This window comes from Manis pentadactyla, chromosome 7, assembly GCF_030020395.1.
Source record: "Manis pentadactyla isolate mManPen7 chromosome 7, mManPen7.hap1, whole genome shotgun sequence".
Taxonomy (NCBI): domain Eukaryota; kingdom Metazoa; phylum Chordata; class Mammalia; order Pholidota; family Manidae; genus Manis; species Manis pentadactyla.
Window position 1 is genome coordinate 117190163 of NC_080025.1, and position 13237 is coordinate 117203399.

The 13237-nt window shown below is 44.9% G+C and overlaps 1 protein-coding gene across 1 annotated transcript in view; it reads right to left on the minus strand.

Annotated features, from left to right (window-relative positions):
- Positions 1-2134: 2134 nt before the first annotated feature.
- WNT2 (Wnt family member 2) overlaps positions 2135-13237 on the minus strand; it is a 43532-nt gene continuing 32429 nt past the window's right edge. Inside the window, exon 5 of the mRNA XM_036905689.2 lies at positions 2135-7425. Coding sequence (XP_036761584.1) covers positions 7196-7425 — 230 coding nt within the window. The 3' untranslated portion in view covers positions 2135-7195. The remainder of the gene's footprint in view (positions 7426-13237) is intronic.

Sequence of the window (13237 nt, forward strand, 5' to 3'; positions counted from 1 at the left end):
AGGTGTGTGTCAAGCACCCATGTTCTGGGTTAGCCCTCCCAGAAGGCTCTGCAAGGGCACGTTTGTCTTAGTCACTGTTGCATTTCCAGGATGTAGCACAGTGGTTGACTCACAGGAGATGCTTGATACAGAATGATTGAATGAATAATAGCTGTTCTTCCCTGAAGATGATTCAGAGTGTCTTGTTTACATCATAGTCCAAACCATGAAATTTCTTTTCTTATGAATAAAATGCGGAGGTTGGAATAATTTATGTGCATTGTTCCTTCCCTGTGTGAAATTCTATGATTCCACGAATCCTCACTCTCAGGATCCTGTAAGTGTCATGTAACCTCACTGCTCTGTTGAAGTCCCATAATCCATTTGACAGAATAACATAATTTTCAGAAACTACTTAATTATCTATCTACAATATGCAAACCAGAGGGATCATCTTGACCTAATCATCCAGTCAGTTCAGAAAAAAATAAAGTCACCAGTGAATGAATGGTTAATAGCCAGAAGAAGTATTCAAATTCATCTGTCTGTATAGACAGTCTACTGACTAATTCTTCAGTTACTAAACCCTGTAAAAGAGGGAAATTTCTCATCTGTGAATCATGATCCTAATAAAATCTCCAAGGGCTGTTGTAAATACTTTTAAAAACACTAGTGCTTATTATTTCATGAGAGTTGCTGAGAAGATAAGGCACTGTTTATAGTTACAGCAATATATAGGAAAATTAAATGTCTACTCCCTTCCTCTAGTCATACTTTTAGGGTGGGAATATTTGTCTTAAGCACAATTCCACAATGACACTCAAGAGTTCAAGGCATTTCATGAAATCTTCATTACTATTAGAGGATAACGATCAAGGGGCAGATGCCAAAGTTTACATGGGTGGACAGACTTTGGAGACCCAATTCAGATTTTGTTTTCTGTATTTCCTGCTTTTTGTGACCTGTGTGACCACCTGCCTATAACCTGAAGCCCCTAAACATTTACAGATGGGGTTGCCAAGTCCCCCAACCTCCACTGAAGTAACCAGTGTAAGCAATCTGGCTGAGTGGATACTGGATGCATCTTCTTCATTTAATTATTTGAATTTGGTTTACGGGTAGTAATGTTATTGCTCCTGTCTGGAATTTAGGAAAGGCTGCAATGCTGTTAAAATAGGATTGGGTAGACTGTCTGGGGAAATCCAGAGCCTGTGATTCAATTACAGGGGCTTTCACAGGATCAGTCACTACTTGGAAATTACAAAATAAAGTTAAGAGTCTAAAAATAGCCTAAAGGTTAAATTGATTATGTTGATCAGATTTTAATCATGCTACATAATCTAGAACTAGATAGTAGCATAAGGAGGACGTGAAGAGTTTCCTTGTTCATCCATGGGTTCTCATCTGCTCTTTACTCCTCTGGACAGCCTAAATACAATCCCCTTCTCTCTTGAAGAATTGTCAAGTAGAAGAAGTTAAGCTCTCCGATTCCTTCTTTGAGCCAGTGCTCATCCGCCCTCCTTCTCCACTGGCTCCGTCTCCCTTTTATCTGTCACCCAGGCTTGTTTTTCTCTCCACCGTCCCGCCTGGCCTTCAGTACAGACTCTCTCTTTTCCGCCTTTTGTTGGCCCATGTTGAACAACATTTTGATCGCTTCACTCTGTGAAAATATCGTGCAAGTGAGGCTAGGGTTACCTGCAGCCGGGACAACTGGTGGGGTGTGGGTGGTGGAGGGAAGGGGGAGGCTCAGTGATCAACCTGCAAATGGTAGCTTCCATGGCCTTAAACTGGAAATTCCCACTATCTTTTTGTTTGGAACTCAGACTTTCTCCCTTTTGCAGTGCCCCCTTTATTATTACCCTCCTCTCTGAATCAAGAAACTCAAAATGACTCACTAGTTTATGTAGAACTGTAACATTTTCTCCTCCGCCTTTCAGGCCATATCCTGGGTTTTTTTCCTCACCACTGAGTCTTATGAAACTGAGGAATTCTTCCTAAGTAGAATTCTACCTCCAGCTTCTAGAACCACATTATTGTTTCTCCTTGCTCACCTTTCATCCTTCCTTTGATTCCCTAAAGTTGATGCCCATCCTCAGAAACCCAGGAGCCTCATGCTCTCTCACCCTCCTGGGCCTAAGTGAGCTTTGCGTCTCAGCCTGTCTCATTCTGCCCCATGCTGCTGAGGGTTTCCGTGACTACAACCACTCCAGAAGATTCCTTCCCCATTAGTCTGATACCTTAACACAGAATTAATCCCATTAAACTAACACTCCCAGTGTGGTGTTCCTAGCTGAAAATAGCGGGAGTGTATGTGACTTGAATTTTAACAGAGAACTTAACCCAAAGTGTCATATCGATAGTTCTCAACTGGGAACAGTTCCGCTCTTGCCCCTCGCCACCTTCCCTCCTCACTGGGGACATCTGGCAATGTCTGCAGATGCTCTTGGTTGTCACAAATGGGGAGCAGGAGAAGCTTCTGGCATCTAGTGTGGAGAGACCAAGGCTAGTTCTAAAGATGCCATGATGTGCAGGACAGCCCTCTCTCATCCAAAGGGTAGATAACAGGGAAATTTCATTGACAATGTTTGGGCAAAAAATATTTAGGGGAAATGCTCTTTGTGAAACACACACAGACACATGTCACTACCTCTGCTTCAGGTCTTCCAAGTGTGGGAGTTCCAGAAAACAATGGAATCCTAGAGGGACAATGTGCAGCACGACTATGGGACAGCTTTGGGGTGCTTGAAGTGCAGAGTCAGAGTCATCTTAGTCACCCCAGTTACCCCAAAACATAGTTCATCCAGGAAAAGAAAATGGGGGCAGATTTCCTTTGCTGGAGGAGAGTTTATTTCCATTTTCTGAGCTTTGCTGCTTGCATAAAAGCACACAATCAGGATGCAAAGATCTCAATAAGGGTACATGGGATCTTGTATGTTTCTAATCAAGCTGAGAAAATACCATTTCAGCCAAGAGCAAGCACGTACATGGAGAGCAACAATTCAGAGAAGTCAGCGGGGGTGGGTGTCATGCTATGGAGAGACACCTAACTTATAAATATTGCAAAAGCATGCTGGCACCAAGAGCAGGTAAGCACTTAAATGGCAACCACCAGAGAATAGCAAGTGAAATCTGGAATAATCTCTCCATCCAGAATATAAATCTTACCCATGAACTCACAAGAGTATTTATCAGGAAGGTAAGGTGATTGTCTTCCCTAAAAACCTTTACGAACTTGAAAGACACCTCTTGATCAAACCGTGCTAAGTGTGGTCCTGGGAAAAGACAAGGGAATAATTCCCATAATCTGCAGGGATCTCTTTTCACCAGAGGGGTTGGCAAGACTATCTCAAGTTTAAATAACCAAGTCAACACTGAAAATTCACTTTATTATGTTTTAATTTCACAGAAAATGTAGACTTGTAAATAACAATAGTTCTTTGTAACAATCTGCGTTGACACTTTTATTAGCTTGTGGAAGTGGGAGGTTTGGTTAAATAGGAATCCATGTGAATAACAGGAAAAACAATTAAGAGTTGGAAAAACAACTATGATTTAGAAAAATAATGATCATTCTGGGCTTTGCAAACCACCTGTCACCTTGATGATCCCCAGAAAAATGTAAAGAACATTCTCGTGGATGAGTGAAAATTTTCTCTGCCTAGGTAAGGAGGTCAAAATGAACCTGCCCTACCTGTCAGCTTATACCAGTGGATTGCTTTTCAGAAGGTCAGCACAGATCTGACAAGAGCCACTTACCAGCTTTGGAGTTGGCAAGGATTATTTGTTATGAGTACAACTCTTGCTCTTAAAATAAGGAAACCCAGGGTGAAGTACAGTAAATAGACACAAAAGGATGGTTCTGGCCCACTGGACAGCTCTCTGAGCCTTTATTTTGAGAGCAGGCAAGAGGGGAGATGAATGTTCTTCAACTGAATGAGACAACACCAGTCCCAGGCCAGCCTTTAATAAATAAGTAGTAATAACAATATCCCGGCCTGAACATGTACAAGTGTGTGCTTGGTCACGTGAGCTGCTTCTGGGAGACAGAGCCCTGCTTCCGGCCTTGTAGAAGGTGATGGAGGATTCCTTAATAAATTAGTAAGACTGGAAAATGTCAGTGTGAAGCTGGGTTTTTTTCACTTTAAAGTGAGCCCCCTCCCCTAGGGGCACAGAGTCAGAGCCCAGTGTGGTCCTGACCCTGGGGGCCTTTGTGCTTGAGCGTAAGCCATTTGAGGGAATAAACTGGCCATTCGAGGGAATAAACTGGTCTTGTAAGGTAGGGTGTTAACTCTTTCAGACCGTGAGGGGCTGCCCAGGATGTCGTAACTGGAATGTACATTCACAAGGTGTGTTCACAGAAGATAGACAAAGATCAGTCCAATACAGACTTCCAAATACCAATTTAGGGGGCAAATCTGTTGAACAACTCATTTGTTTTATAAGACTCAGAGTTCTGTGCACATTATAGCTTTATGAAGAGAAACTCCAGTGATCCTAGACAGGATCTCCTCTTGTGTGGAACTTTTTTAGCATTTGCAGAATATTAATGGGCATTATCTTGGGCCTAGAGAGGTTCATTTCATAATAAGGTTTTATTGGTAGGGAATTTATAAGGGAATCTGAATGGATTCTCTCATTTTGTTTCAGGTAATAACTTATGCCACACATTCCCTCTACAGCCTCAGATAGTGAAGAGTTTTGTGTGTTTTAGAATCATGGAATACTGGTCTTCTCCCAAGTCCTAAAGAAAATGAGTTTGAGGTTATCTTTATCTGTTTTTAATTTTTTTCAAATAATCTCCTCTTTCACAAGTAAAAGCAGATAAAAATATTCCACTCTTTTATTATGCCCTCCACAAAGGCTGCACTTACTGCCCCGTGAGATGGCTGCCATAATCTCCCTTAGAGATCAGGACAATTTATGTTGGTTTCTATATGGCTATGCCTTGTCTGCTTGTTCCTTATCAGAAAGGATGCATTGCGGCATAAAAAGAAAGTCAGATCTAAACACCCCAGGAAAAAAAAAAAACCAACACAACGAACCTCTCCTTTGGATGCTAAAATGATTTAGAATCCACTGAGTTAATTCTGAGACAAACTAGATAAAGTGCTTAACTTCCTTGCATACTCCTCGAGTGGGGTCCTGTTTGTGATGGAGCATGAGGCGATGGTGGGTATTTGTACAGATCCCTTCACCTCTCTTGCTCTCAGTTTCCACAGACACAAATTGAGGGGAGCTGAGATAGATGCTTTGCACTTCTAAACATATCCATGGATTTTTGATTTCACAGTTCATCCTCAGGAACAAGTGCTGATGGCTTTGGGATGCCCATGAATGTCCCTTTGTCCTCCCAGGGAGGCACCGACAGCGAGTGCCTGGAGTGAAGTGCAGGGTACCTAAGGCTGAGCCTGCTTGCCTGGCCTCCCCACTCCCATAGGCAGGCCCACTCTGTGCTCAGAGCGGCCGCCACCGTGCTACCCTGCTCCCGACTCTGACTCCAGAGAACAAAAAGAGGAAAAGTTAGATAACTAATTTTGGGGTTTGGGAGTGAGGGAAAGGAAATTAATTCTGTCATTTTTACCAGGACACAAAGGCAAAACTCAATTTTGACAAAGCACTCCAGCAGGTTATTCACCGTAAGCTTTAGCCTCAATGTCCTGCTCTGAAGGAAGGACCGGGAGACCAAAGGCTGAAGTATTAATGAATGGGCAGCATCAATAATCTGACCCCACCAGTGGTGTAAAGAAGCACCCTGTTAGTGAATGTGAATCTGTGAAGAGATCACATTTATAACAAGAACCTAATTGCACAAGGGGCTGAAAAGCAGCTTCATCTATTTCACCTTTCTTTCATTTAACAGACAAACTAGGACAGGCAGCCTCTTCATTTTCCCTGGATGTCATCTTCTGGCTCGCAGAAGCCAAATGTAATGTGCACATTGATGTTCCCCTAATGACAGCTGGGTCCCTTAAATATAGTCTCCAAGTTACTACTTGTTTGCAATATAATATACTAGGGTTACCAACTTTATAAGCAAGACTATGTGTCATTTGCTTCAGGCTATGGTAACTTGTCATCTTGTAAGCACCAGATGAACACAATTAAATATGCCAGGTCTTTAAAATGTGCTTGAAGGGTGCTGGGCATGAGCTGATGCTCCCCAGCACACCCAGCCTGCTGCTTTTCAGCATCTGCTACGGGAAAGGCTGTCCAGGCATGACTTAGCTCAGGAAACCTCTCTGTCAGCACTTCGGTCCCCTGGTCTTGTCATTCCAAAAGTTTTTGTTCTCAAAGCCATTTCAGTTACAAAATTCCATGGGTCACATGCATCATACCAGATAGGAATTTTATTCCCCCTTTTTTTCCTTATCTGTACAGACACACATTCTGATATTTCACTCACTGAGTTATTTTCCTCTGTCATCATCCAAGTAGTTATCAAATACTGCCAGGTCGTCAATGTTTATAAAAATTCCCTTCAGATCCTAAGTGAGAAGGAAGTCTCATTCCCTAAAGCTTCTTTATACCTAGGGGACAGTAATGCAAAGCAATTACTTTTGGAGGCTTTTGCTATTGCAAAGTTTCCAAACTGTACCAAAGGGCAACAGTCCCACCCTGTCGCATTGGACTTTAATATGGCAATAAATGCCTTGAAAAATAGATATTTTAAATCTAAGGCTTATTGAAAGCCATCCTTCTCCAGGCAATTACCAATTACCCCTGGAGGTGGCGGTCGTGAAAAAAATCACTTGATCAGGCAAAAGCCTTGCTTGGTCTTTTCAAGAATTAAAGTTAATTCAATGGCAGTTTATCCTGCTTTCTTTACCATCCAGAGAGAAGGATGGAATTTTTTTTTTTAACTCTGAGCATTTCTTGTTAGAATGGGAGGAAGCTCCTTTGAGACACTCTTTTCCCCTCTGGCCAGCTTCTCTAAAGAAAGGAAATGTCTAGGTGGGTAGAGACGGTGTCTGGGCACACCCCTCCTCCCCTCTAACAGCCCCTCATGACCTGGGGAAGATGTGCTCAGAGTGCTGGAGGGCGGATAAAGCAGGACATGCTTTATGCGCTGCATGTGAGCTGGTCCGGGGGCCCCACGGGAGGGGGCGCTTCTGTTGAGATGAAGGTCACATGCCTTGGGAGAGCCCAAAGGCCCGGTGTCCTTGCAGATCCAATGGAGTCCTTACAGGAGGGAGGACGATTGCCGACCTCCGCAGGGTCATGTGGGAGCCGCCCAGTCGGCGCTCTTGGGGGCCTTGCACGTGTGCACGTCCAGGGCCTCCAGGCAGTCCTGGCAGCGCACGGCGCAGCACCAGTGGAACTTACACTCGCACTTGGTCATCCGGGTGACGCGGGAGGTGTCATAGCCTCTCCCACAGCACATGACTTCACAGCTGTCCATGCCTCGGGAAGTCAGGTTGCACACGCGGCCTGCTGTACCCAGGGAGCCTGGAAGACAAGCCCAGAGGTATCACTGAGAAGGTGTGGGCGGAATCCGATGTGCCTCAGAGGTCCGTCCTCCAGGACAGGGCCCTGATCCCGCCTCCCCCAGCCTGAGCCTGAGCCCCCCACTCTGTGGGCCCTTGCGCTGTGCCATCCCTGGGGCCAGCAGCAGGGAGCGTAGCAGTGCCCAGGGGCCACGTCCAGGAAGGGTGGATGCAAAGGTTTGGATCCAGCGCTCCCACTCTGAGTTGGATAGACTTTTCAGATTGTCCTTACCCAGCCTTAGATTGATGCCTCGCTCAACAGGCAAGCCCAGATCAGAATGAAAGGTCTGTCTCCGACTCCTCCTCATCGAGGAAGCAGTGGCAGAGGTTAGCTCTCTCAGCATTTTTGAGGTGTGGAACCCTCAAAGGGAGGGGATTCTGTCTCCCCAGTCCTGACTACCCTGGCTTATTAGAAAGACGAGAGAATTCTGGCTGCTGAAGAGGAGGTGTGGGCATCATTTGTGTAAGACTTTGAGAGGGAGTGACGCCCAGCCTGGCTCATCTTTTGGACTGTGCCTAATGGGCCACCCAGATGTGTGTGCGGCACTGGGTGGAAGCCAGGATTCTAGGCCTTCAGTGAACAAAACTGGCAATGCAAAAACCTGTTAGGCATTACCAGTGGAACATCATCTTAGTTAATTAGGGCAATGCTTGTGAAATGGCAGTTCACATTGATGTATTTGTGTCTGAAAAGGAATGTCAAAGATAGGAAGCTGCTTCATTTGTTCTATTCCTGGGGAAGCACCCAGAATCCTTTCACAAGGGTATTATTAAAGAACAGGACCAAGTGTAGTAGACATTTTTTGGAGAGTCTGCTCAGCTTACAATGACCTTTCTGCTGCTGCTTCCTCACAGAGATGGGTGCCTGGCAGCCATTTAGAACATTACTCTGCTAAGCTGGTGGCAGGTGATTGGACCAGGGGTGGGCATTTGACTCACGCTGGGCCAATGAGGTAGATTTTCTAGAGGATTTGTGGTTTTCATGGCGACAGGCCATCTCACCAAGCACAAACCCGGTAGCCGTTGGCAGCCATGTACCATGATGAGGTGAGTGGACTTCAGGAGGTCCAGAGAGAGGGAAGAAGGAGGTAGATGTACAGAGACAATGAGGACAAGACATGGGGAGAGAATGCTGCCCAGATATTGGACTATTTTCCGGAGCTGCTTCCATTTCTCCCAGATGCTTGGCTTCCTTACAAGCTTTGGGTTCTCTGAGACTTTGTATCTTTATAATGAATTTCCCCTTTTAGATTAAACAGCTCCCACTTCTATTACTTGCCATCAATAATCCTAAATAATTGACAAAACTAGAGAAACTAAAATCTTTATTAAAAAAAAAAACCATGTCTCTCAGGACAAAAAAGACAGTGATTTAATTTATTTTCAGTTCCTCCACCATTTAACTAGGAATGTGTCCCTCTTCATAACTCCTGCAGTGCCTCGTGACTCGGTGTTTATCACAGTCCACATTGTGTTCCAATTATCTACATAAATGTCACATTGCCCTGCCTGTCAAGAATGACCAGGGAAGCAGCCAGGCTCAGGCAGGGCGTGGGGTCAAGCAGGGCAGAGGGAGGGGCAGGACCGGCTGTGCATGGTCAGGCCGCTGACAGCAGGAAGACAGGCGGGGGGATTTCACGAGGACAGGAAGGATGGCAGAGGGCTGGGGTCAGGGTGGAGGGTGGGTCAGCCAGGAATGGCCCTGAGCCTGCATCGTGCTGAAGAGGCAAAGGATTGGATGAAGCAGCAGCTGGGCCTGGGTTTAGGGCGCCCATCAGGATAGTGCTCAGGATTACTGAGTGCAGAAAGGACTCACTGCCAAATGCTGCCTCTTCACAGCATACTTGTGACTTAATTAAAATTTTAATGAACACAAATGCATGTAAGACTTTGTACCGGGCTGCATAGTGGTGGTGGGGAAATAATTAAGATTCAGTTCCTGTTCTCAGAGAACTCATAATGAAGAGATAAATGCATACAGAGATATTTCTACTTCCAGATAACTCTCCATTTGCTGAGCACCTACTGTGGCCTACAGCAGGGCTTTGTGCAAAGTGCCAATGCAAAGCTCAAGTTAGGAGAGTGAGGTTACTTAGAGCTTGGATACATCACAGTTCAAATCCTAGCTTTGCAATCACTCAACTAGGCAACCTTGGGCAAGTATTTAGTCTCCTTAAGCTTCAGTTTCTTCCTTTGCAAACTGTGCAAAAAGAAAACAGTTCCTTTCTCATAGGGCTGGTAGGGATGAGACAATGATTGAATGTGCCTGCTATTACAAGTGCTCAATAAATGTTAACCATTCATTCAATTAACAAGTACTAAGTGCCTTCTGTGTATTAGACACAGTTCTGGGAGCTTAGAATTTCAGCAAGCAAAACAAAGATTCTGCCCCAAGGAGCTTATGTTCTGGGGGAGTGAGCCAAGCATACTATAATTCATTGGTATTAATAATAGTAAATAGGGTTAGAAAAGGAGCTGTGAATAGCAGTTCTAGGTGGCATCAGATACAATGTGAAGGGTGAGAAGGAGAGTTGAAGGGAAAAATGTGGTGAAAGCTGTTCCAGGCAGAAGAGAAGCTCCCAGCAGGCATTCAGAGGGCAGGTTCGCAAGATTGTGCAGACCCAGTGTGGCCGAGGCACACGTGTGCACAAGGCAGAGAGCATGGAAAGAGGGGCTGGGGCAATGGGGAGGCTGCCTGGCTACAATTTGGATTTGTATTCCACAGTGAGGGGTAAGCTGGCCGAAATTTTTAATCAGGGGAAAAACATGTTGGAGTAGTAATTCTGGAAGAGTGGCTTGGGGCAGGGAGGTATCCTTGAGGCTCCCCTTGGATTAGTCCAGGTAAAATAGACTGAGTGGAGACCGAAGTAGGACCAATACACAGTGGGCTAAAGAGAGAGAGCGCCACTAGGACTTGGTGACTCACTGAATTAGGGGGTGGGGGTGGGGCATTAAGTAGGAAAAGACTAAAAAATACACACTTGGCTCAACAATAAGGAGACAACTGATGCCCTTTGGTGACAGCAGCTTCAGTGAACAATAGGGAAGGAGCAGTGGGTGGAGGGGTGGCTGGGAAGGGAGAACGGGCAGACACTGAGTGTAGGCATGCCTCAGAAGCCTGGTGATGAGAATACTCTGAGACTCTGAAGGAGGTCAGGATGGAGACGCAGATTAGGAAATCTTTTGCCCCCAGGCGGCAACTGAAGCCACAGGTGTGAATGAGACCCCCAGTGAGTGTGAGAAGCCCTCTCATCTGCCATCCCAGAGGCAATTCTGAATTTTTATCTTTTTGTGTTATGTCCCTAAGCCCTCCACACCCATAAACTCTCTTCACTTTTACTGATATGCGTTTATGGAAGTGTAAATGCACTGCCATGCCATGTGAATCATCTCTCCCCTGGGTGCAGAGGGGCCTCGGGGGCCAGGGAGGGGAGGTAAAGTGTCTCTTTCCTGAATGAGGCTGGGGCCCGTTAGTGACAGCGAACTCAGTGGCTTTTCCCCAGTGGCTTGAAGCCTAAGGCATCTGAGCTGGGGGTCTGACCCAGCCTTGATAATGGTCATGGTGTTTTCATCCCCCAAATGCAGAAAACTGAATGGACTCTGAACAGAAGGATTGCTTAGTGAGTGACCTCAGCACCATCAAACCTCTAAGTGTACGAAGTGATGGCTGCTAACAAGAGTCTAACTCAGAAATGGTTTCAGTAAAGGAAACAAAGTCTCTGGCAATGAGATTCCAGTATTATACTCAATGATCAGTTATAGAATATGCTGGAAAACACGATCTGAATGCACCACTCTCCACTGGCTGCCCAAGCAGCACAATGAGGGCCCAGAAGGAGGAGGAGGGAAGAGTTTTTGAAGGTTGAGAGCCTGATGCGCGAACAGGCAAGCCATGGCCTGGAGCAGTACTGGCCCCTTGGGGGTCGGCGGCCCCCCAGGAGTGGGCCAACTGAGCAGAGAGGGGCAGGCTCTGATGTCTGTGGAGACGATGAGGGTGCATAGCAATGGACTGCAAATTGGCTCTGCTTTGGGGTTTGGCTCAATTACATCTAATGACAGACAGCAGGGCAGAAGGGCAGTTTTGACACTGGCTGTCATTTGAGCAGAATGTGGAGCCATTTCATCAAAACCCTGAAAAGAGCATTTCTAGAGTGCAGAGTCTATATAGAATTTGCTGGTATTGCTTTCCTTTACCAGAGTTACAATAAAGCCTCATTATGATTGATAGCAGCCGGGCTATACTGCCTTAGGGACCTCCCAGTAGCCTTTCCAAAACAGAAAGCATCACCATTATTCTTAAAAGAATCAAGACTGTGTTTGTGAGCACGTGTGCATGCACACACATGTACATGTGCTTTATTAAAGGCACGCTGACTTTATGATCTGCCCACTTGTTCGGAATAGTTGGGATAGATGCTTTAATATCTTTTTTCTAAATAATATGCCAATTTATTAAGTAATGAGTCACTCAGCCCTGCCTGGGCCACAAAGGGAACCCTTGGGTTAATGAATGAGCTCTGCCATCAGCCAGAAGGCCGAATGGGCCCGTTTTCACATTTTCATAGCTAGATAGAACTGAAGCCCATTCATCCTTTCCTTTCTTCTCTTTTTTGCTCCTCATTCTTCTTCCTTCCTTCCTTTCTACTTTCTTTTTCATCCCTTTTTCTTCTTTTTGTTCATAATTGGAGCCAGCATTTATGGAGCACTGACACGAGTTAGGCCCTGTGATAAGCATTTTGCCTGCATTATCTCATTTAATTCTCATACACTTATAAAGTAGGTATTATCATCATCATTTTGGAAATGAGAAAATGGAGGATCAGCGAAGGTAAGTTTCTTGCCCAAGATCACACAGCTAGCAGGTGGCAGGGCAGGACTTGAAGCCAGGCTTGTCTGTGATATCTGGCAGAGGGCTGTGTGCTGGTGCCCTGCCAGCCCAGCCCCTATAACAGTACATGATCAGAGTTTCAGCATCTCTCCTGTTCTCTCCCTTCATTATTTTATCAAATGAAAAACTTTCAAAGGTCCTGACATATAACTTCTTTGGAAGTGGCCTTTTTTCTCCAGCGCATGATATGCATAGGCAATTGAGACACTTAAAGAAAATGAAAAAGGCTAGTTAACATGGTATCAGTAGCTTACACTGCATTTTTCCTGTGCTGATACTCCTCTTGAATTCCTGTCACCTTTTTGAGGAATGAGACTAATTTCTTTGCAGTACCAGGTACCCATCTCCACCCATGTGTGCACTCAAGGTGGTTTAATGCATGTCACTGATGTGGCCGCAGCTGAAAAGATTGGGAGGAGCCTTCTCTAAGCAAACTCCTGGTTCAGGAAAACCCATAGCATCACTTTGTATCTCATCAAAAATGGAATGATTTAGCCTGACTTATGTAACTCTCCTCCAGACTTCACGCTTGGATTCTCTGAGACATTTCCAAAAACCAAACTGATCTTTATAAGTCAAATATTTACACTATACAGTATCTACAAAAGCATGTGTGGTTGACTCTAAAAATACTTGAAAGGAGAAATTCTAAAAATATTTCTGAGCAAAGGTCCTATCATTAGTCTCCCAATTGAAATGTTGAAAGGATAAACACATATTTAGATGCTTCATATTTAGCATGTTTATTTTTAAAAATCCTTCCTATTGCTTATAATGTTAAGTGCTTTCTTCTTGTACTGTGATTTCCTCAGTTCACTCAAGAGAAGAGACCAGCCGGAAGCTCTTTTCCCTGACTTCCCTTTGCTTTCTGTCTGTGAAGTGTGCC